Source organism: Elgaria multicarinata, chromosome 3, assembly GCF_023053635.1.
Source record: "Elgaria multicarinata webbii isolate HBS135686 ecotype San Diego chromosome 3, rElgMul1.1.pri, whole genome shotgun sequence".
Lineage (NCBI taxonomy): Eukaryota > Metazoa > Chordata > Lepidosauria > Squamata > Anguidae > Elgaria > Elgaria multicarinata.
This window is the reverse complement of record NC_086173.1, coordinates 45913595-45937808: the sequence shown is the minus strand read 5'-3', so window position 1 is coordinate 45937808 and position 24214 is coordinate 45913595. Positions and strand designations below refer to the sequence as shown.

General features: G+C 42.8%; 1 protein-coding gene across 2 annotated transcripts in view; it reads right to left on the bottom strand.

The window, feature by feature from the left end:
- AATK (apoptosis associated tyrosine kinase) overlaps window positions 1-24214 on the bottom strand; it is a 73152-nt gene that overhangs the window by 27018 nt on the left and 21920 nt on the right. For both annotated transcript variants that reach the window (XM_063120108.1, XM_063120106.1), the window contains exon 2: window positions 366-499. In XM_063120108.1, the coding sequence (XP_062976178.1) occupies window positions 366-499 (134 nt within the window). The remainder of the gene's footprint in view (window positions 1-365; window positions 500-24214) is intronic.

Sequence of the window (24214 nt, the reverse complement as noted above, 5' to 3'; positions counted from 1 at the left end):
TCCCTCCCCCCCTCTCTCTCTCTCTCACACACACACACAAACACACACACAGCCCTTCCATCATCCCGCTTTTCCTGAGCAGCAGAGATTCATACACTAGACTTGCCCAAACTGCTTCCTCAAAAATCTTGCCTCCCGCCACTGCTATCCTAGAAGACCACTTATAGTAACCTGATCCAGATTGGTTAAGAAGCAGGAGCACCCCATACTGAGCGCTGCTTCCTTCTCCTTGTGGCGCAGCACCTCTTAGTGCAATGGGGTCATCAGAACGGACTTCAAAGACGAGAACATCTCCTGCCTACTGAACTCCAGTCCTGCTTCAACACAGCCAGCCCCTAAGGCCATGGGCCTCCCCCGGTGCTTACCTTGAAGCCAATGCCCCCCTTCTTGCAGCACAGACAGGCCAACATGAGGAAGATGAAGGTGAAGAGCCCAGAGAAGGAAACGGCAACAACCACCAGAGAGGAGGACCAGGAGAGCTCACTCAGGGGCGTGCCGTCTGTAGGGAGACAAGCAGGGGGGGAAAGGGTTAGAAAGGAAGGTGCAAGGAAAGCTGAGGGGTGGAGAAGCAGGCATTTTAAAAGGGGAGCATCTCAGCACAGACAGGAAAAGTACGGCTAGGAGCAGAACCCAGTAGGAAGCCTCATGACTATGTTTTACATAGCCTCGATTTTTCCTTCTGACAGGCTCAAAATTAATTCGGTGGTTTTGGGTCCAAGACATCCTCTTGCTGACCCGTTTCATCCCATACGCATTTGTCCCCTTGCTGCAACTGTTGCACTTTGAACCATTCTCAGAACACAAGAAAGGATCTCAAGTGGTTTTGGTGTCTTCCCAACTCCTGCAAGCAGAACAGAACTCAGAAGCAATATCTCCCAAGTCTGTTCGACTCTCCCCTCGGTCGCAGTGTAGGTCTTGTGTGGATTACAGGAAAGGCAGGAAGCCAGAGAGCCTTCCACCACTGTAGTTTACCTGGCCAGTACTGCTCCCACACTCACTACAATCTGGAAAGGCATAGGACTGGTGCAAGAAGAGGCATCTGCAAGAAGAGGCATGCTAAGGGATGAATGTGCACTGTGGGTTTCCCTTCCAGTTTTGTTTTGTGGGATTTATCCATGTAAGAGTAATGCTGGATGCTGTTGGTTTGATATCAAGAGGTCCTGGGTAACCTTACCAGCACTGCCTCAGCCCTGCTTATCCCCATCAACCTTAGCGTACATATGTGCAGCATTTAGCCCATCCTACTTAATCTGAACCCACAGGACCCTGCTATACACACAGTTCTGCTATTATAGTCCCCCCTCACCGAAAAGTAGCCTTTTCCATTAGCCTCAGGGAGAAGCTATCACTACTATCAGTAGAGGGGACAAGTCACACAGTGGCTGTGCCCGTCTTATTGAACACTGCCTTCGGACACCTGGTGCACTAACAAAGGCCTGACTTTGAGAGCAGAGCAGAGCATCCTCTCCATTAAAGTAACAGGTGCTTTGTCTCCTGAAACATGAAGGATGTTGGAGGTCACACAAATTTCAAATGTGGAAAAAGAGAGAGAGAGAGAGAGAGAGGAGTGCATTGGCTATATCCTGAAAGACCTATCAGCAATTCCTTTTAAATAACATAGACACTGGTTTTCAAAAGATTAAAGAGGAGATGAGACAATAGGAGCAATAAAAATTAATTTCACCACAAAAGGGGAGAAAGGGAATGTCAATACACAATAGAAAGATTAAAGTCAATGAGTTCATGGCATCCAAGATGCTTTGTAATGCAAAGGACCTAATTTGCCAGTTTAAGCTAGTTAATGCAGTCCCAGGGGCAACATTTAACTGGTTGCTCCAATTATTTGTTAAATAGCACATATGCGTGCAAGGCAAAACATGCACGTGGGTGAGTGAATGTATGACAGTATGTATATACTTGAGTATGAGGATGGAAGTGTATGATAGTATATTCTGTGAGTGAAAGCACTTAACTGTGTATGTAGGCATATCAGACAATAGATGCTGATATATATGCATGCACAGTTCCGAATGCTTGTGCTCTGTTCTAATCCCACATATGCCGTGGAGTGCAGCAAAATTACTTGTCATGATACCATTACCATAGCAATGAGCACCCCTTGCTTTCCTCTTCACCCCCAAGTGTGGGATTGCTGGTGTGTGTTTTTGTTGTTGTTGTTGTTGTTTTTTGTTTTTGTTTTTTTGCAAGGATGGAGCCCTGCTCCTATCAGCCAAACCCCATGTATATTAACCGCATTTCCTGTTGATTCTCTTGCTTCCATGAGGACCAAAATTGTATGTCAGCACCTGTAATATCCTTGGTGCTATGGTCTAGGACAGTTCTAAGCAAAGCTGGAGGAAAGTTTCAGATTCTTGGGTACTAAAAGGCTTGTATGAGACACTAACCCTGCACCGTACTAAATTTCTTTTAAGCATTTCTAGGCATTAATAGAACACTTTTAGGTGCCCAGGCAACCTGCAACCAGGTTTTTTTTTCTAACTCCGGTTCCAGACAGTTCTGCCAATTAGGAAATGAAATCACATGTGAAGCTGATAGACGTCCGAATCGCCAATGGGAAGAGGGGGAACCTGGTAGGGAGTTTTACCCCCTCATCACCAATCTATGGATCCCTGGGATAATTTAATCTCCCCAAGAGATGCTTCCAATTTTGCTCTAGCAGGAACAAAGCCCCCTCTGAAGCCTTGCAGGCAGCTGCTCTTACAGGGAGAGGACTCAGTACTAAATTAAACAACATGAAAGGCAAGCATGCTGAGGGAGGGGGTGGAAGGAGCTGCTAAGAGTAACAACACAGCCATAAAGGTCTGAAACAGCATGTTGTACTTGTATGGCTAGATCTTAGAAGGGGGCATCCCAGGAACAATATTAATGAGAGAAAGTCGCAGACAGGGATACTAAGCGCATTCAGCCACCATAGTGGCTGTGTTATCTTGGTTGTTCTAAAAGGCAGAACTGAGCATAGAATTCCATTTGCTAAATGGAACACAGCTAAATTCTAAATGCTTGACCACCCCTGCCTACAAGGCTGATCTATACATTCATAGGGCCTGCTGTGCTTGTACCGCCTCCTGTTACAAGCAGGAGATCGCATAGTTGAATGTTCCATCACAGCAAAACACCCCTACACTTTGAAGACTAGCAGCTCATTTTGCACATACAGGGGTACTGTACCCCTATGGCTCTTCTAAGTGTGTAGGCTGGATCCTAGAGCAAAAAGGAAAGAACCCAGTAGCCCCAGCAGCTCCCAAACAATCAGTAGAGTGGGGATTGGGAAGGGGGGCAGGGCCTATGGAGGGAGCCGAAGCCTATGCTGGGCTGTTGAGGAACTTCCACAGGCTGGAGCTGGCCCATCTGTGTTATATAAGATTTATTGTAACTTCATAGTAGAGGAAAACACTTGGGAGTAGGGTTTTTATTACGAACAAAAACATTATAGATGAGATGCTCACTCCTTTTTTAAAGACTGCATGAATTCAAGCAAGATGGCGAGCACTCAGACTGCAACAGAGACATCCTTTTGCCATCAAAATTGGCTACTCAAGGCAAAGCTCCTTTGGGTAACATTAGTGAGTCCATCTAAATGTTGCAATACAAATCTGAAGATTCAGTGCAGGAGTGAAAGTGAAAACAGCTAGGCACATCCTGGAAAAGAATGAGTATGAGGTGCACAAATGATATCTGCATCCATCATTTGTTCTTTCTGGGGTAATATTTATAGGGCATCTCCCCTGTGGTGAAATGCATGAACTTTCCCTTCTGTCTAGTGCCCTGCCCCGCATTTGGCCACAAGGGAGATGCCCTATAAATATTACCCCAGGAAGCAGAAATGATGGATGCAGATATGGATGCAGAGTTCCTCCTTTGGAGTTAGAAACATGGGTATATAAGTGACTTCTACACCTGCTTCTTGAAGGGAGTTTCTCTGTTCTTTGCCTGGAGATCAGTCAGTTGGTGCTCCCTCCCCTGTATTTAGACTGAGTTCTGCCATTATGATCAAAACTGGGGAGGGGTTCAGACAACCCTCTGTACGTTAGGGTGATCATATGAAAAGGAGGACAGGGCTCATGTATCTTTAACAGTTGCATAGAAAAGGGAATTTCAGCAGGTGTCATTTGTATATATGGGGAACCTGGGGAAATTCCCTCTTCACCACATCAGTTAAAGCTGCAGGTGCCCTGCCCTTTTTTAAATCTGGTCACTCTAGTATAGCTCGTGCACTTTAACTGTTGTGATGAAGAGGAAATTTCACCAGGTTCCCCATATATACAAATGACACCTGCTGAAATTCCCTTTTCTAAGCCACTATTAAAGATACAGGAGCCCTGTCCTCCTTTTCATATGGTCACCCTACTATATGTTGAAGGAACAGGGAAAGGATAGAGCTGTGTTGCTCATCTTCAGTGATATCACAGGCACTATCCAACTCATGCAACCATACAGGTCATCAAACTGCAAAGGCCCCATTTAGCAGAGAAATAGTTGATTTTTTCTAACAATATATTGGCGGCGTTCAGATGACACGCTAATCAACGGTTGCTTCCCATTCTGTTCCTATTACACACACACACACCCATTGATGTCGTCCAAATTCAGCCACTGATATTTGGGCATTGGGAAAACTGCAGTTCTTTCCAAAACACTTCCACATGTCTGGATCCTATTCTCTATATAAGCAACACCTGCACTTTTGTTGTGCTATAAACTGATCTTTTGGAAAGGCCTAATCTCACATTTTTGGTAGAGCTTGTTGGTTTTCTTTAAAAAAAAAAAACCTCTCCGAATTATATTGCTGGGCATATTCTCCCTGGAGCAGGCAGCAAGGACCTGTCCCTTCAGCAGGGAGGGGGGAAGGGAGGGAAAGTAGGACTGCCAGTGCAGAGAATAGTACAGATCCCTAACAAAAACGGCCTTCATATACCATGTTTATGGGGCACCTGCAGTGAGAGCAGTCCATGGCTTTTATTGCTCAGCTGTGAGTCTGCTTTGTGAGCCATTGATTGGGCTGCTTCCCCTTACAGATCCCCTGCCTTAGAAGTTGCAGCTGGGCTATCACTACTCTGTTCCAGAACCTCTCACAACAAATGAAGTGTTTAGCTTGGGAGGAAGCAAGAGGGCAAGGATGAAGGAGGCAGCTACTCAAGGGAGCTGCCAATTGGAGTTCCATAAAAGCCTCAAGGGAATGGAGAAATGGCCTCTCTGCTTCCAGTGAGATTCCTTTCCCTCTTTCCGTTGTAGGTAAGGAGGTTGCAGGTAAACCAAGGCTTCCCCAGAACAAACTGATAGCTTTGCAGGTTTGCCAAGGACAAATAAAGGAGATGGGCGGCTTCAACTACAAAGCTCATGGAAGCCACAGGTGGAAAGGACAGATGAGGCCCCAGCTATAAATATCACAGACAAAAATGGTCTCGGCAGCAATAGGAAAGAATAACGGGTGGGAACACTTTAACACAATACACAATGGAAGCTGTCCAGCTCTGCCAATTTATTAAAGATTTAAGGAAGAATTTTACTGCAATGTTAAAGGCTTTTTACGGTAGGGTGATCATATGAAAAGGAGGACAGGGCTCCTGTATCTTTAACAGTTGCATAGAAAAGGAAATTTCAGCAGGTGTCATTTGTATATATGGAGAACCTGGTGAAATTTCCTCTTCATCACAACCATTAAAGCTGCAGGTGCCCTGCCCTCTTTTAAATCTGGTCACTCTAGTATAGCTCCTGCAGCTTTAACGGTTGTGATGAAGAGGAAATTTCACCTCTCCATATATACAAATGACACCTGCTGAAATTCCCTTTTCTATGCCACTGTTAAAGATACAGGAGCCCTGTCCTCCTTTACATATGGTCACCCTATTTAAGGAGACAAAGTGCTGATTACCCAAGCTGCAATAATCAAACCATTTATGACATATGAGTCAAAGAACAGTTCAATGCACTGCCCTAAGAAAACAACAACTGGAGAATATAACGAGGTCTTCAATTACTTTTCAAAGGAAATTCGGGAGGCACAAGATGAAAGTTTTGAAAGTGCAAACCCTGCAGCAAGTTGCTTGCCTTCACAGCAAGCCAACAAATGAGCTGATTCCCAAGGACCAGTGGTATCTGAATGAGCATAGCCACCAGAATGAGATTCCAGAATCTCTGAAGTGTACAAACAGCTCTGTTTATACACTGCATATCTAGCATTTTCTTTAGAAAAGGGGCGCTTCCAACCAGACAACTTCTAGCACTACCAGTCAAAGACACTGTGCAGCTACTCCCTCTTTTCCTCCTTAACTGATTTTCTGTGGTAAAATAAAAGACCAAAGAAATCATGGGAAAACACAGGAGGTTTACAAATAGAAGGCAATGATGACCAGAGTGGGAAAGCTAGGTAATTTTAGACACTGGAGTTAGGGTGCAATCCTATGGAGCAGGCCAAAAACCTCCAAACTCAGAGGCGTAGGACCATCCAATGCAGAAAGGAGGAGCAGTGGAGGCCTTTTTCACCTCTGTGCTGCTTCCAATCAGCATTTTAGCTAAATGGCTGTTTTCTCCCATCACTCTACAGAGTGGGAGAGAAGGAGGCTGGGGACCTCTTTGCACTGGTGGGGGGAGGAGGAGGGGGGGCAAGGAGCTCAGACTCCTGGGGCCAAGGTCAGAGCACTGTCTCCGGGAATTTGAACAATCCTATAGCCCCCTCCAACACTGTCTGGGGAGCATAGGATTGCTCTCTTAATGGTTTTATAGGTTCCCCCTTTAGTGGCCATTTGGAGCACAAAACTAACATTTCCCTTCCCTTCCCCCAACTGCCATTCCATGCATTAAAACTACTTCTACATTACTGATATGTTGTTGTTCTAACATATTACTGATATGTAAGAACAACAATAGAAAAACTGATTAAAATCATCATCATCTGAGGATGTGTGGTTTTACATTTGATGATTACAGTAATACAGTGGAGTTTGCTTCTGCTGTCCTGATGCCCTCATCACCTGCTGCTCTCTGGGTGTTCAACTGGGGGCCCTCTGAGCTGTAGGGGCCCAGAGTTTCATTCCGAGGTCCAGCCCTGGCTGCACCACTGTCTCCCCCATAATATTCCATGAAAGACAGAGGGCAACTGCATAATAAATGACTCATCTGGAAGCACTCAAGAAAATGAAACTAGAACCTGCAAGTCTGTATTCTGCTTAGAAAGGAAGCAAGTAGGTCTCCATTGCGTTCATAGTACTGTATCTTTAAGTAATTCAGTTTTCTAAGGTTCCAACTACATGATCAAATACCACCACCAGCATGGGAACAACACCACTGGGTATTCTCGCTGGAAAATTACTTTTGTTTCCACTAATGGAAATTGCTGCACTGGTGTTGAAATGGTAATTAAGTTCTGTTTGTCTTCCCGCTATCAGGAACAGGGTATTTTATTTTGCTTCCATAGCTCTGGGAAGCTTGAGTTCTCTTAGCCATTGTACAGAGCAGCAGTTCATATTCTTGAGCACCGTGGGAGCTCAAAGGCTTCCACAACAAGGAGATAGAGTTGATGGTTGGAATTCTAACTTTCACATTTACTGAACCAGCAAAAAATTAGAGAATTCCAGTATATTAGTTTGTAGTCTGTTGCTTGGGAGCTGATGATTCCTATTCTTTTGGTAATAAAATAAAGTACTCTAGTGCAATTTCACCAGGACGCATGACTTAAAAACACAACAAAACTCTAGTTAATACATCAGCTGTGTTTTAAGTACTCTGAAACGGTCTTGGATGTATAACTTATCAGATGGAATTGAGCCAGCTGGCAACAATAAAAACCATAGAGAAAGCCTGGTGTATGCAAAAGTCAAGCAAGCTTTTGACAGATGCCACATACATGCCAACATGAGTGGGTAGGATTCCAAGCCATTGCCTTATTTTAAAGAGCATAACTAAACGGAGGAAAAGCTAATTACAAGAGTGACACTCGCCACATCACTTACTATGCAATAATTTTAGAATAATCCTATTGAGCTCAAAGGGACTTAGATAAAATTGCTACAATGTAAGTAGCCTGAGGAACTAATTGATGGGCAGGTTCCCATCTTAATCACCAAGGTAGCTAAGAGCCAAATGACACGTGACATTAATCATGTGGTTTGCCTTGACTGCAGTATTTTTCTTTCAGGAGGCCCCAAACCAAATGAAAACCTGGTATGGGAATAGGTGACTTTAATCCTTTGTCCTCCACTGCAGTCCCAAACCATATCAGCCATACACATACCCGTGCCTGCAATTTGTATGGGGGAAACTCCCATTGAAGCTAATGGAAGATTTTCCCCCATGCAAATTGCAGGTGCCACCCCGAAATCTAGATCACGACTGCAAGGGTTGGCCAAGTCCCACACTAGGGTCCCAATCTGGACAGGCCCCTTACACAGACAATTTCTGCAAGAAAAATCCTAAACTCAAATGCAAACCATATGACTAATGTCACATGTTGTTTCTCTCTAAGGATCTGTCTCCAATTGCTCATTGACAATTTTCGCTTCTGCCTCTCAGCATAACATTGCATTGGGTTTGTATAGGTTCACATGTTCTATTGTTTTCTGTTAAGGCAATATAAAAGCCAAGCAGAGCAGAGAAGCAGGTATATGTACTCTTTCCCTCCTTCTCTTTGTCTACAAAAAACTATAGTTGGCCTGCCATATCCTTGCGTTGTTTGTTTTCAAAAGTAATTCAGTTGTCTGTGTTGTAAATGCCAACATGGTTGCACTAGGCCAAACAGGCTTTGAGCTGCTAATATAAGCATAGCCAGAGCCAGAGTCTGTGTTTTATTGTAGGTCGCCTGCCAGCCACTGCCCAAGCCGGTCCTCTGTTCAGCCACTTGACAATTAATGGGATATTTGGTTCAGCAGGGAGCTAGGCACATACTCAGTAATCCCTTCTGTGAATACTGGGACAAACTCTGAGAGCTAAAGAGTGAAATGCTACTCGGCAGTCAATGTTAGGGAAATCAGTTCAACTCACAGAGACTGCTTTATCGCCCACCAGCAGGCGGTCCCTGAGGGGAGCATGTTCCGGCAAAAGTGGACTAAAGCAGCAATTGTCTTCTGTCCAAATTTTCTGAGGCTTGCAGATTTGCAGGCATTTGTTTTGTTTCTGTGCTAATATACAGTAGCAAAGGGCTATAAACTACAGTCTCCAAATAAAACGTTCTTAAAAGGTAATTTATAATTGAGAACGCTCATGCATGCAATTATTTAATCAAGAACAATGGTTCCCTTAAACTCCTTTAACTACTATCATTCTGCATAGCTCCAACTGCACAGAGAAAAATTTATGGGCATGGTTACATTTGCAGCATTCTTCAGAATCAATATGTACAGGGAAACATCACCACAAGGAAAACTTTCAAAACAATATCTCTGTAACTCTCCTGTGGTTACTGATTCTTATGAATGTACTTCTATCTAGTGAAACATATATAAGACCATGAGGAAAATGTAATTATTCTTTAATGGAAGGAGGGGGCTATTATCTGTCAGAGCTCCAGGTTGACCGACTCTTAAAGTCTAACAGCTAAGAACAGAGGCCTTAGGTAGACCTAAGGTTTATCCCGGGATCGTCCCGGGGTCGTCCCTGCCTACTCCCGGGATCCCCTGTGTGTCATTTACATGAACAGGGATGACCCCGGGACGATCCTGGGATAAACCTTAGGTCTACCTAAGGCCAGAGAGTGGCAGAATAAAGTACACAACTCAACAGACCTAAGGTGGGCTGAAGGCATAAGAAACATAAAACATGGAAATATATTTGTTCTGTATTGCCTTAGGCAAACTAGCGCCATCTTAGATGAGATATCATGTTTTCTAGCCTTATATGTTTTGTATGTAACTTTGCCTTGTGATAATACATTAGAAACTACCTTATGAATGTTACCATCTTCCATTTGACACTGGGAAATCACATGTGAGGAGAGGTGCCACAATGAATTGGGTGGAAAGAAAACAAGAGAGATGGCAGAAATTCCTCCTCATATTTAACAAGACACCTAATTTTGAATGTAATCCCCTCTCCTCCAGCCTTACTCCAAGAGCACTTCCCCATTTGTAACAGACTTTTACAGTTAAGCATATTGTTATAACAACATACCTTTCAACACACCTCTCCAGGTTGCTAGAATACATACATAGGCTCATTTCCTCCTGAAACTCACCTTCCTCCACTGAATTCTCTGTCCACCTTGTAAGTGTCCTTTATGGCCACATGGATTCCAAAACATAATCAATAATCCACACAAAGGTATTTGCCAATACAAAGCTTTGAGTAGCTTATAACCCAGTCTTGGGATAATGCTTCTGCCTAATACAAAAAGGGAATAAAGGGCACTTTGTATTGCAACAGCACCATGTTAGCTCTAGAATTGATTTTGACCTTCTAGACTGCAGAGAGGGATGGGGAAGTACTTTTAGCCTGAGGCCTGAATTCAATTTTGGAAAAGTTTTTGGGGACCACATTCCAGTGGTGGGCAGGGGAAAAGGCAAAAAGATGGGGCCAAAATACCAACATATTTTTTAGCTTAAAGCGAAAATGCCAGTCACTAAGGGCATGTCTAGACAGGGCGATATCCTGGGGATCGCCCCGGGATCATCCCTGTGTGTCCATATGATGCACAGGGGATCCTGGAGGTAAGGAGGGATGATCTCTCCCATGCCCCAGGATATGGCCCTACAGTTTAATTCTGTTTTTTCCCTCAAGAGCTCTGTGCCCATCAGGGGGTGGGGTGGAGGGAGCGAGAGAGGGGTTGTTGTTTTTTTACAACACCTTACATTTTGCGCAGGAGCGCTTCTGTGCTCTTTTCCGATTTAAAAAACAAAACAAAATGGTGGGCGTGACGTCCTCTTCCTCCCGGGATGTCGCGCACACGTGTGGACGAGGGAGCAATCTCGTGATCATCAAATCACAAGATCATACCCCTCCACCCCCCCTCATCTAGACATGCCCTAAGCGTTAGGAGAGGCATTTAACCTTTTGGAAAGGGGGAGGGAACCATGCAAAGGCTGGAAAACCACGAATGATTGATGGTCAGGGTGAAGGAGATGTGACCAGGAAAAGGGGGCATGGCTTCCTGGGGAACCCCAGAGGGATGGATTGGGATCTCAGGAGGGGCAGATTCAGCCTGGGAGCTTGAGGTTCCCGACCCATGTTCTACAGCAATCAAAGTTAATCCATTTAAAAAGCAAGCTGTGCTCATGCATACAATGTTTCAAATGAAAATCTGAACACACCCAGCAAAGCTGGTGATAGTTAATGCCTTTTCACAGTAATAATTTCTGTCATTTACTGCTTGCCTGGTTTTTGCGGTGCCACTACCTCAAGCAAAACCACTGTCTGGCAGGATGTATGATTGGCTGCCACCAGAAAGTTGCTACTCATGCCAGCACTTATGGGACCATAAGATTTACTTTTCCTCAGAAAAACTGACAAAAGCATTTAAGTTTAGCTGACTTAAATCTCTGCAAAGGAGGCAAGTTTTTATTTGGCCACCTAAAGGCAGCTGCCAGCATTACAACAACTAATCAAGGAGACAATATTAGGAGTGGAGCTACCGGTTGTTTAGCAGGCGTGCTATTTTTGCTATGCAGTGTGGAATATCAACTCTGGTACAGAATCTGACTTCTAAAAATTCCAGCTTTTGTGTTTTTAAAAAAGGAAGGCATGTTTCTGATCCATACAGCTGCAGAGGAAAGTTTGGGAAATATATGGCTTGTTGTTATTTTGGGAAAGTCATCAAAGGGTTCTTTTGGCCAGGTTTCCAGTAATCAAGAAATGGGACCAATGGGCCTATACTCCAGTCTAACACCTTTCCCTCTAACTATGGCCTACCTAACCAATCTTTGCCAATGGATTGTAAGCCTATGTGGCAGGGCCTTGCTATTTACTGTTTTACTCTGTACAGCACCATGTACATTGATGGTGCTATATAAATAAATAAATAAATAATAATAATAATAATAATAATAATAATAATAATAATAAGAACAACGTATGCTACATGCAAGATCTGCAATTTCCTATAAGCAATAATTCGTGTTTTTCTCAGTTCAGAATCTGGATTTAAAAAAAATCTCGAGCATATCCAACATCACAGAACAAAGGGTGTATCCATCCTTGCACTTGCCCAGTTGTCTGGCATCCAAACAGAAATGAATGCTAGAAACCAGTAGAGTTGAGTAAAGATGTGTAGAGTGGGATTTGAAATGACTGCTGAATTGCTCTCAACAGAAGTCCCCCCCCCTTTTTAATGAGTACCATCACTAAAAGACACAGGTGTTTCTCTACAGTACATGCAATTCATAGCCCAGTACATAGTTGCACTGGCACATTGTCTCCTTTCTATTTAATGTGGCTCCATTTGTTGGACTATAGATCCATCTCAGCCTGTGAAAAAGTATCCTTTTGCCTCGATGGCTCTTCTGGGCCAACCCAACAGAACCTAAGTTATAAGATGCAGGCTGAATTAAAGTCAATAATAACAGCCAGTTAGGACATGTTGACTGAAGAGCCTACCAACCATTCTGCCTAACATTAAAAAAAAATCTTAAGCACCATTCCATAACAATGTTGAATGTGGCCTTCTATCAATCAATGCAAAGAGAGGAGGTTGAAGACAAGCCCAATGATGAGATGGGAGTGGGAGGGAGCATATAAGATCTAGTGAGCAGCAGCAAGGAAATACTACAGCAATCTCCATATGATAAACAAGTGGTGGAAAGGGGGAAATATATGGTTCAAGGGGCTTATATTTATTTGCTGTGCTGCAAGTGAGAAAATAGTTTCATGGAATACTAAACACCAAGCTATACTATGAGAAAGAGGATGAGCACAATTCCACGGTTCTAATGGCGTGGTAGGTTTATGTTGATAAAGACAATCAGAATCAGCACCATGGACAAGGGCAGATTACAATTTTGGGCAGACTCAAGGGCCAAACTAGAACAGATGTGGAAGATCCATCATTGAATCGCTTAACGTTTGCTTTTTCCCCTCAAAGCAGCATTGCCCAACCCCATCAGATCAGTATTGTGGTGCTAGGGAGGTTGCTATTCTAATAAATTCCCCCATCCTAATAGCTCCCCGCTCCAGTGGCTATGTACCCTGCTGGGGGCGCATGCAGGTACCCGTGTGTTTTGAGCAATAGGCAAAAGAAGCTTGGATGGCACCATTTTGATCAGGAAAATGGCAAAGGAAAACAGTTAAGCATTTCCTTTCTCAACACCCTGATCCTGATCCAATCTGCTGCTTTGCAAGAAAAAGGGAGACAACTAGTCTGCCCTGAAGCTATGTTCTTATTAAAAACTACATTGCATAACAGAGGTGGGAAACCTGCAGCCCTCTGACATTTTTTTTGGTCCTTCAGTAACCCCCCCCCCCCAGTAGCAGACCTTTCCATATCAACTGCCACCAGTGCTGTGAGAAAAACAAAACTGAGAGAGATCAACAGGAAGGTGCATGCGTGAGATCAGAGGGGCTGCAGGGGGCTGTAGGGGGGCTGCAGTGTCTTTCTGAAGGATGCTAGGTTGCTCTAGCCCCCACTGTTCTATTGCTGGGCCTCCACCTGCCTGTTGCTCTCTCATTTGTCCTCCTGGTGGCAATGGGCCAGAGACATCTCATGAGGCAATGGGGAAGAAGAGTCAGTACTGGGGTGACAGACAAAGAAGGTGGGATTGTGGGGGAAGAGCAAAAACAGAGAAGAGAGAGAGAGACTGGGATTGATGGATATGTGTGACTGTGCCTGGATAAATATGTGAACCTTCAGGTCATCACCACCCCACACTTTCTATTGCTCTCATGAGATCCTTAAGAGAGAATGAGAGAGAACCTGTGTGGGTGGTTATAATCTTAAGAGCAGAAAGAGAGAGGTGGCGTGGGGTTGGCTCTGGCCTTGCCCACTGCCAGCATATGCCCCCCCCCCAAGAGATTACCTCAGAGGCAACATAGCTCTTGATGGGGGGAAAAGTTGCCCATTCCTCCCGCACAAAATAGCTCTCTGTGTTCCGTCACAGCTAGCAAAACCAGAACAGATTATGCAAAACAGTAAACACTGCATAATAAATTATGCAGAATAAGTGAAATCATGCCTAACTCATGTAATTGATCCCAGTTGCAGAATTTAGCTTTTCTTGGCAGAAAATTTCTGTTGGCTACAGGATTTTAAGGGAGTCTTGTTGTTTTCTAAATGCCAAGTACATTTGGCCTTGACTACCCTTCAAATCTCTGACAGCAAGAAGAGCTGGAGAGGGAGACTGTGGAATCTCTTAACTGGGAACCTTTATGGATATGGCTGCTCCGTAAAGGGGATAACCCTAATGAATTTTTTAAATTGTTTGTAGCCACATAGTGCAATGCTTTTCAGTCACATCAGGCAGAGAAAATAGCTGTTTGCAGCAATAGCAGAAGAAAGATTCTACTCAAGCTTCACTCTAAACAGGGATGAAATACCCTTTCATCTTCTTGCTAAGTGATCCACAATGGACATAGCAATAATGAAACATGCCTCAATCTGGATGTAAGGGCCATGAAGACAAGCTACCCAGCTGAGCTAATTAATACACTTTGCATCTCCAACTCCAACAGAAAATGTTATTTTCTCTTGTTGAGAATTAATCCTGTATTTCATTATATCCAACAATTTATGTTGCATTTTCTCATTATGAACATACCCCATAAACCATCCTTTCACCAGGTAGAGGGCAAAGACAGAAAGGCAATTTTTTTTCAAAATGACAGAGGAAAATATTGTCCTGTTTTGCTCTTTGAAGTTCAAGGGCCGTAACAATTACACACACTGACTTAACTAAAGACCAGACTAGATGTACTGCCAGAACGACACCTGCATGTCTAGATCAAAAAAGGATCCATGCTTCTAATTAATTTTGATGCGTTTTATGCATCACATACCTGGAAATGCACTTGAGGCCACTCATGAACAATGGGAGATATTGACTTCACCCACTGCAAATCTTTTCTTACAGTCAGAACACTATATTTACATTTTTGAAACATTTTACCTAGTAGTGGCTATCTCTATCCTCCTTAAAGACCAGTTCACAATATTCAGGACAAGGGGAGCAAGCTGTAATGGCAAGATGGAACTCCAAATCCATGATCATCTACTGAGGCTAGGACTACAAATTACCTAGGAGTAATTATTTACCTAGGTAAGTACAGTCTTACCAAGGAGCATGCTGCCTTGAATTTCCAAATAAACTGCCATGACTCCATGTTCTGACTCGCCATCTTCGGAAGCGTGGCACAGAAGTTAGGGGAATTTACTTATTTCCTTTCTTTCTCCTGGATCCCTTCTGTAAAACTGGTGGTACATTGGTTATCTTCCAATCCTCTGATACAGCCTATTTCAGTTGCAGGTTGTGCATTTTTGTAAGAAATGTCACATTTGAGCTCATTACAGTCTCTCAACTGCATGCCATCTAGAACTGGTGACTTGTTAATCTGGGTGTGTCAGTTAGCCCTAGAACGTAATCTATCATCTCCATTTGTATTAGCTCTTCACCAGACATCTCAAAAACATTTTTAGCTGTGAGTACAATCTGCTCAACATCTTCTGCAGTGAAGATCAATACGTTGGTTGCTCCTATGTTTGCTTTAGCACATTTAGTACACAGGTACACTGATATATGTTTCCATACTTTCTCTTACACTGCCCCTTTTCACATGATGTACCATTTGACTTTAATCTTGGTCTATCCTGCTCAACTTCCCTGAAAGAGTTGTGGGGCTGTCAATGTGTGAGACATATTTTCTTTCAGGTTCTCTTACTAGATCAGAGGTGGGTGGGCAACTTGTGGCCCTCCAGACATTTTGGCCTACAACAAACATTTGGAGGGCCACAGGTTACTGTGGCCTGACTTTGGTAGACAAATTGTGACTGAATAAAAAGTGTCTAAAAGGTATTTCAAAGAATAATTATGGACACTCCCCAGGTTGGAGCCATTTACTTAGCTCTAACAGTAGCCCAGAAAGTCACTACTTCCCTTCAGGAAATGCTCCTTTTACCTGAAGACATGCAAGCATCATCAAGTGCGCTTCCTTGCCCGCAACTCAGTAATTCCAATGAGCCCAATAGCTACACCAGCCAAACTTAGCTTGCAACTGAACCAACTTGCAAGTCAAGACTTGTCCTGGGCAGGATCTACACTACTGCTTTAAAGCGCTTTATAACAGTTTTGACAACTGTTGGGGCCCAGGACACAGTGCATATACAGTTTTCAAAACCTTTTAAAAGTGCTTTAAAGCGCTTTAAAGCCGTAGTGTAGATCCCCCCCAGTTGTTTGATACTGAAGAGCCTTGGGCTTCCCCCAGCCTAATAGATTCACATTCAGAGAGCAAGATCTGGAACATAACCTTCAAGTGCCTTAAGAGCCACTATGCTTCGACATCTCTCTAGGTCAACCTCAAAGTAGGAAAATCAGGCCACTGCTTGGCATGTTACTGGCATCAAAATTCAGTGATCCAGCACCCGGTTGACATTTCTAGCCAAACACCCTGACCCCGTCCGTATCTGTTCTCTCTCTAAAATGAACATAGTCACATAAATATCTTAATCTCAATTGAGGCAAAAAGCCAAAACTTGTGTTCATCTCCCAGAACAGTAATTTTACACCTCAGAAGGCAACCACTCTGCTCGCATAAATGTTGCCAGGAAAAAGAGATTGGATCTTTCATTTGCTTACACTGATTGACAGCTGAGACTCTACCTAGCTTTCTCAACAACACCACTTCCCCAACACGCACACACACTTTATTCATTCAATTTTCCATAATCAGTGCACAGTAGATATAGCAGATAAACATACACACAATATAATAAAAGTTAAATAAAACATGCAAACAGCAATAATAGTGCTCTGATTCAGTATCACAATCTGATACTTTTCACCTATAAAACAGAAAACAATAACAAACATTAACTAGATCGGGGGGGGGGGGAAACATGTACACGACAATATTATATCCCTGGTTGAAAATATTAATATCTCATCTTTTAAATCAAAGAAATGCACAAGATGGCTTCCAAATATTCAAGCAGACAAAAAAACACCATCAATATCAGTTTAAATTCAATTAAATATAAATGATAACATAATAAAATAAAAAGTAGAATGCAGCATAAAACAATGAAGTCATGTTGAATATGCATTCCACATTCTCCCTATTCCACATTCTCCAGACCTATATGGTTATGTTAAGCAGTGGGAATTTCAGCCCCACATTAGATGCTTAGTGAATGCCCCCTGGGCACATTATATTTTCCAAACAGCTTCTGTAGTGAATCCTATTTGAACAAGGCAGGCCTGCTGGTGAGAGAAAGAGGTTATTAGGAGTTAATTACACACCTGGTAAGTGACTCATACAGCTCAATGCACAGCAAAGTGCTTGTCTCCTGGTAGCCAACACGCTCCAGAGCTGATGCCATAGGTTCTGTCACTAAATTGTTGCATTTAAGAAGAGAAAGGAGTCTGTCTCTGAGCTGTCATCAAGCTGAGTATTACTAACAAGCCATCATGGTAGAGATCACACTGGGAGGAAATTTTCAATTTACATATTGCACGGTGTCCCACATGTCACTTGATCTCATCCATCCAGCATGAAGGACCTAATTTTGTATGTGTTACTTTGCTCGCATGTGTGCCATGACTGAAATCCTCATTCCCTCTCCAACACACATACGCACACACAGAGACACAAAGTGTAGTTTGCTATAAAGACTACTGTCCTGGAGGGATACTTAACATTCAGCCCTTTGAGCTAGCTATGAATCCCAAAGAAATATAATAGAACTGAACTCTGAAGACACAGTTTAAGCGCTGTGATTTTTTACAGTCTGTGGCTGATTCATTCTCTCACTCCCATCTGTCATTATATGGGTGTGTGTTTTTAATTGTTATAGCTTGGCCACAGCGGTACAGGCATTAATAACCTCAAGACTAGATTACTGCAATATGCTCTACGTGGAGCTGCCCTTAAGGCTGCTCTGGAAGCTGGAGCAAGTGCAGAAGGCAGCAACTCAGCTGTTATTGGGACCTGTCCCATTTCAGTATGTAGCTCCTCTGCTGAGGGAACTTCACTGGCTGCCCATTTGCTACCGGGCCATGTTTAAAGTTTGAGTACTAGTGTACAAAGCCTTAAACAACTTGGGACTAGGATACCTGAGACAGCACCTTCTCCTTTACCAACTGCCTGATCACAGAGGTCATTAGAGGGCATGCTTCTGGGGGTTCCACATGGACCCACAGCATTTAATGTGGTAGTTCCTTTTCTTTGGAATTCCCTGCTCCTGGATTTCACACAGGCACCAACACTGTGCTGCTTCCAGTGCCTCCTGAAAACAGCTCTTTTCCAGGAAGCATTCCTTAACTGACTGCCACAGTTTTTATTGGTATTCTTATTTAAATGAACAATTTTAACATGCTATTTTAATCGTTCTTTTGTTTTTACTGTTTTATTTCTTAAGTTCACTTCTCCAGAATCTATTTTAGATATGGAGTGGTATATGAATATTGTAAATAAATAAATATGACCATTTCAATGTGCAAAACACTTTATGGTCCTTGTCCATTTTGTTCTCAACAAACATATTTTACGGTACAGGAATGGAGACAGAAGGATCATAGTATGCCCAGGATCAGAAGTGAGTCCATCAGTGAGTAAGAACATCAACTCAGAAGCCAGCTCAGCAACATACATTGTTCCTTGACTAAAACAGCCCCCACCCAAGCATGAAAATATTTTCTCTATCTCTAATCACAGTCTCATTTGCTTCATTCATTGTTAAATCATTATGGTTGGTGTTTTGTTTTTTTACCATCCTGGCAGGAAGTTCATTTTTCTTGTCGTAAGGAGGTAAGGGGAGGTTGGCAGTCCCTCTCCAGGCAGATAACCTTTCTTCTTAACCAGATTAGGCACTTTAACGATCTAATGAGCTGTGTCAAGGTCACTGGTAGAGACTAAAATAATTACTGGCAATTGTGATATGTATTTGGAATGGGAGGGTACTTGTGTCTATGACAGTTTTATGTCACCAATTATGTTCCCTTTAATTGAAGGGAAGCTGCTCTTGCTTTCCACAAAGCAAAGAAGTAAGTAGTACAAGGTCTTTACTATGAATGCTTCCAGAAAGCAACAAAGGCCTTTTCTTCCTTCCTTCCTTTTGCCATCACTATGCAAGAACTAACCTGATTTAGTCCTAATTTCTCTAAAGGAATAGCTCTCCAGAGGAAATTTCACCAGCTCACCTTTCCTATCTCCTTTAACTAGAGTGCCCACCTGGGGTCCCCATGATGTCTGTGGACACGTCTTCAACTGCAGACACCTCCCTTTGTGCCCACCAGGTTCCCTGCTAGGAGGCTTAGGCTTACTACCAAATAGTTTTTGTGAGGAGGGTTTGTCTTTCATTTTGGAGAGGCACCAAACGGATGCTCTAATTCGGAGGATTTCTCAGGAGCTGACACAATAAAAAATACGTTTTGCAACTCTAACCTGATAGTATGGTGTAGTCTAGAAACTTCTGTTTTGCATGTTTGATTGTGCAACTGTTGCATAACACTCATCTCTGACAGCATCAATGATTTTACAAGCCACCATCTGGAAATCAGTGGCCTATTATAATCCAGGTTATAGTGAGCTCTGAGCATAGAGCAGGAAGAACTCTGACAAAGAGGTCCACAGGACAAGAAATAAGTGTAGCAAGGCAAATGCAGATTCCTCAAATGACCAAACCATGGTGCATTCTGGAAGTAGGCAACCTTCCCTCATCACCACCAACATCCCATGCCTGCAGTCAATCTGATATAGTTCCTTCCTGCCACCAGGTTTGATACATGTTAGAATGTCAGGCAGGGCAAGCCCTAGCCACCCACCCAAGTCAAGATGCATTATACCCAAAATTAGCTGAATTATTTTGGTACATGTGACAAAAATGCCATAAGCACCTCTCCCTCACCATGACAATAGAAATATGCTAACAATTAAGTAAATATCTAAGAATTTGCTGCCTTTTTATGACACCCAAAAGTTGCCTCTTGAGGTGACTGCCTCACTCTGCCTCATGGCAGGGCCGGGCCCTGCTGCCAGCCTAGAAGCAAGGCAGTTTCCTCAGCACTGATAAATGATTTGATAATTATTTCATCACATTCTAGTGTCACCTTCAGATATGCACAAATTTTTAAAACACACAAACACACACACACACACACACAAGCAATACTTTAAGTTGATTTTATTAGTGTCTCATCCATATAAATGGAAAAACTGAATTTACATCTTCCATAGCCCTGGCTGTTGATCTTGGAAATAGGATGCATATACACATCTTTGGAAAATGTTTCAGTGCAAAATAATATATTTAAGATGGAGGAACAGAAGGCACAACACTTTCCCAGTGTACTGTAAAAAGACCAGATGAAGCCAAAAATAAATTCAGTAAGCAAGACTGCACAGCATCTAGCTTGCCAAGCAGGGAGCTACAGGAGGCTGTGCTGGAAAGAACACCAGCAAGCAAACAAAGCTCAAATCTAGATACTGTTCCATTTGCTTGTATCATCCTGTTCTGACCACAGGACTCAAATTCTATCTATAGTTCACAGCTTCACACACAAGACTGGCAAAACATCTATGTAAATGATCTGCATCCCAATCACCCTTCAACTATCAGAATGCACCTTCCTTGACACTGCTCATGGTGTAGTGGTGACAAAACATGCCAGCCCCTTGTTCAAGCCTCACCACAGTCATAAACTTAGTAGGTGGCCTTAGGCAAGCTGTTACTCCCATCTGCAAGATGATGATGATGATGATGATGATGATGATGGCTTGACTAACAGCATCCATTGAAGAAATTATCACTTTGGAGATAGGAGCAGCAATTCGAAACAGGCATGCAATTTGAGTTAGTTTCCTACGATTTGCTGTTTAATTCCAGGTTGAATTAGAACATGCTTAAACTACCAGTATGGATAATAATATGATAGTCCCTATTCCCTTTGCTGAAGCTGAAAGGAACTATTTATTTATTTTTCATCATTTTACATGATGAACTCAATGCATGTTCTCCATTTAACTAAGGGTAGAATTTTGAGCTTTAAAATTGAAGCAATATTCTCTAGGGGCAAGGGGAAGAAGTCCCTTGCTGAATTTAGCTCTCCTTCTACCCCACAATTTCAGAGTATCTATTATGATAGGATGTTGCACAGTTCTCTGCTGCATTTTTTTCTGTTTTGTTTTTAAAATATTCAAATATCTTCAAAAAGCCTTCCTTCCTGGAAACTAGAACATTGTAATGGTAGTGTTCTTGGTGCAAGATATCTTGGGGAATGTAGTTCTTCAGAGCACCTGAATCCATATTACATTTCCCAGGCTCCCTAGTGTCTGGAGCATTGCCACTGCATCAGCAGGAAGGTCTCACACAAAGGCTCTCAGGGAGTTTTGCTGCTACCTCACCACTGCCACCAGTTAAGTTTGCATTCCTGAGGACATCATTGGGATTATGAAAAAGTTTCCAAATTTGTAATTGGGCTCACAAATTTTTTGCATTGCAACATTTACCAATTAGAACTGCCTGTTCATGGAACTCTGTTACAGTTGTATCCTAAGCAGGATGTTTCTTAGAGGGAGATCGATGACCCCTTCACCTCACTCACCAGATTGCCCCAGGCTTGTAGGCTTGGAGTGAAGTCAAGAGGAAACAGCTATGGACACAATGGAGTCAGGTTGGCTAACATTTTGAATTCCCTGTCCAACAACATCAAACACATAGGCAACATCAAGGCACACTTGGCTATGCTCCTGGCTCCAAAGTATTAGCCCCACAGGTCCTCGTAAATCCTAAATCACCACTTCTCATTTGTTTGTGCTCCTATACACTCTAGCTGTAACAAATATCCAGGTCCATTTTTTCATCAGCTGAACAGCACATTGATCTGTACAAAGCAAATTAGCACAACTGGTGCTCAGGCATCTGCATGTTTCCAGGAACAGAGTTGTTACCAGATTATCTACAACACCTGGCAGGAAGAAAGAAGGATCACTTTCCAGAAAAAGTGCACAGCATATACAACCCATAAGAAAACTCTACAACCCACTAACATTCCAAAACTTTTCACTCTATCTCATAGGTCTCGTGTTAGCATACTGCTAAATACAGGCCCTTTCTACACCTAAGGGTTATCCCAGGAAAATGGAGGCATCATCCCTGCCTTCTCCCGGGATCCCTTGTGTGGCATTTGGATGCACAGGAACAATCCCAGGATGATCCCAGGATATAGGTCTGGTGTAGACATGCCCACTGACAGATTCACAACTACTACAGGCAGGTTTAGACAGAGTTGTTGTTTACTGTTGCTTACTGTTGTTTCTCAAAAACACTTTCTTGTCTAAAGAATAAAAAGACAAATAAAAGATAACTAAGCACATAATGTGCAGCTGATTTTTTCTGGAATTGTAAAGTCTGTTTAATTAAATTAAATTTTATTTTTATTTTATTAATTTGAGATTCCCTAATCCTTTAAAGTATTTCTACAATATTAGGTTCCTCACAATTTGAAACTGAGAATTCCAGATTAAGAGCAAAATACATGCAATATGTATTCAGCTTGTTTTGGTTTGGGTATTTACCCCACTTCATCTGGCCCTCAACTAGCTTTGAAAGCTGAGGGTGCAATCCTATACTCAAATTATGCTAGCTGAAACACTATGAAATATGGCGCAAGACATAAGAACATAAGAAGAGCCATGCAGGATCAGACCAAAGGCCTATGAAGCTCAGCTTCCCAAAATGGCTAACCAGACGCCTCTGGGAAGCCCATCTCAGGCCTGAGCCTGACATGTAGGCAACAACCCTCTACTACTACAGTTTACCCTGGAATTGAAAGGCATGCTGCTTCAGATCCTGGAGGTAGCATATAGCCATCAGGATTATTAGTCATTGATAGCTTTGAAATCCATGAATTTATCCAATCCCCTTTTAAAGACATCCAAACTGGTGGCCATCATTACATCTTTATTTATTTACTTATTTTATTACATTTTTATACCGCCCAATAGCTGAAGCTCTCTGGGCAGTTCACAAAAATTAAAACCATGGAAAGCATAATAAAACGACCAACAGTCTAAAAACACAAATACAAAATACAATATAAAAAGCACAACCAGGATAAAGCCACACAGCAAAAACTGATATAGATTAGGGTGACCAACTGTCAGGATTTCCCCGGATTTGTCCTGGTTTTTGTTCTTTCCATGGTGTCAAGGGGGGATTTTCTATCATTTTCAATAATGTCCTGGAATGACACACCTTCCTCTTTAAGGCTGCCATTAGCATGGCAGGAGGGAATGACATGCTTTCTTGAGGCACATCATTCCCCCACCCCAAGCTCCAATTGAGGTCTTAAAGGGGAAAGTGGGTCATTCGTGGACATTATAGAAAAGGCCCCAATTGGAGTGGATGGTGGTGGTACAGAATGAAATCCTTTCCCCCTCCTCCACTCCAATCGGGTTCTTTATGGTGGCAGGGGAATAACGTACTTTCTGCAGGACTCAGAAAGCTGCTTCCCCACACACACACTAGGTGTCTTCTTTTTTGGTTTCCCAAATATGGTCACCCTAATATAGATTAAAATACGGAATTAAAACAGCAAAGTTTAAATTTAAGTTAAATTAGGTGTTAAAATACTGAGAAAATAAAAAGGTGTTCAGCCGGCGACAAGTACTTCCTTTCAGCTGTTCTGAATCTCCCACCAATCAGCTTTATGGGAAGGCTCGTTATGCCAACAGAACACCAGATGTGCTACTGGCGCACAACCAACACCTGGTGCAACACCTCAGATATGCAGATGGAACATTGTGCCATTGAAGTCACTGAGATGATAAAAAATGAACCAGCAGAACAGCTGAAATAGGGCAGAGCTGTTGAAGTTGGGGCGGGGAGGGGTACACATCCTGTATACTTACGTAGACCATGCTCTCATTAACAGCGCAACTTTGCACCAGCACCACCCCTGGCTCAAGGAATTCTCCCCTTCACAAATCAATGAAAGGGAGAAATAAATGTTAAAATAGTTCTCCCACCCCTCAACAAAGTGTAGGATATGACAAGTCAGCACCCAATTACAGTACACCTCCACCAGCATACAAACCCCAGATTGCAAGACCATAGCTCAGATGGAAC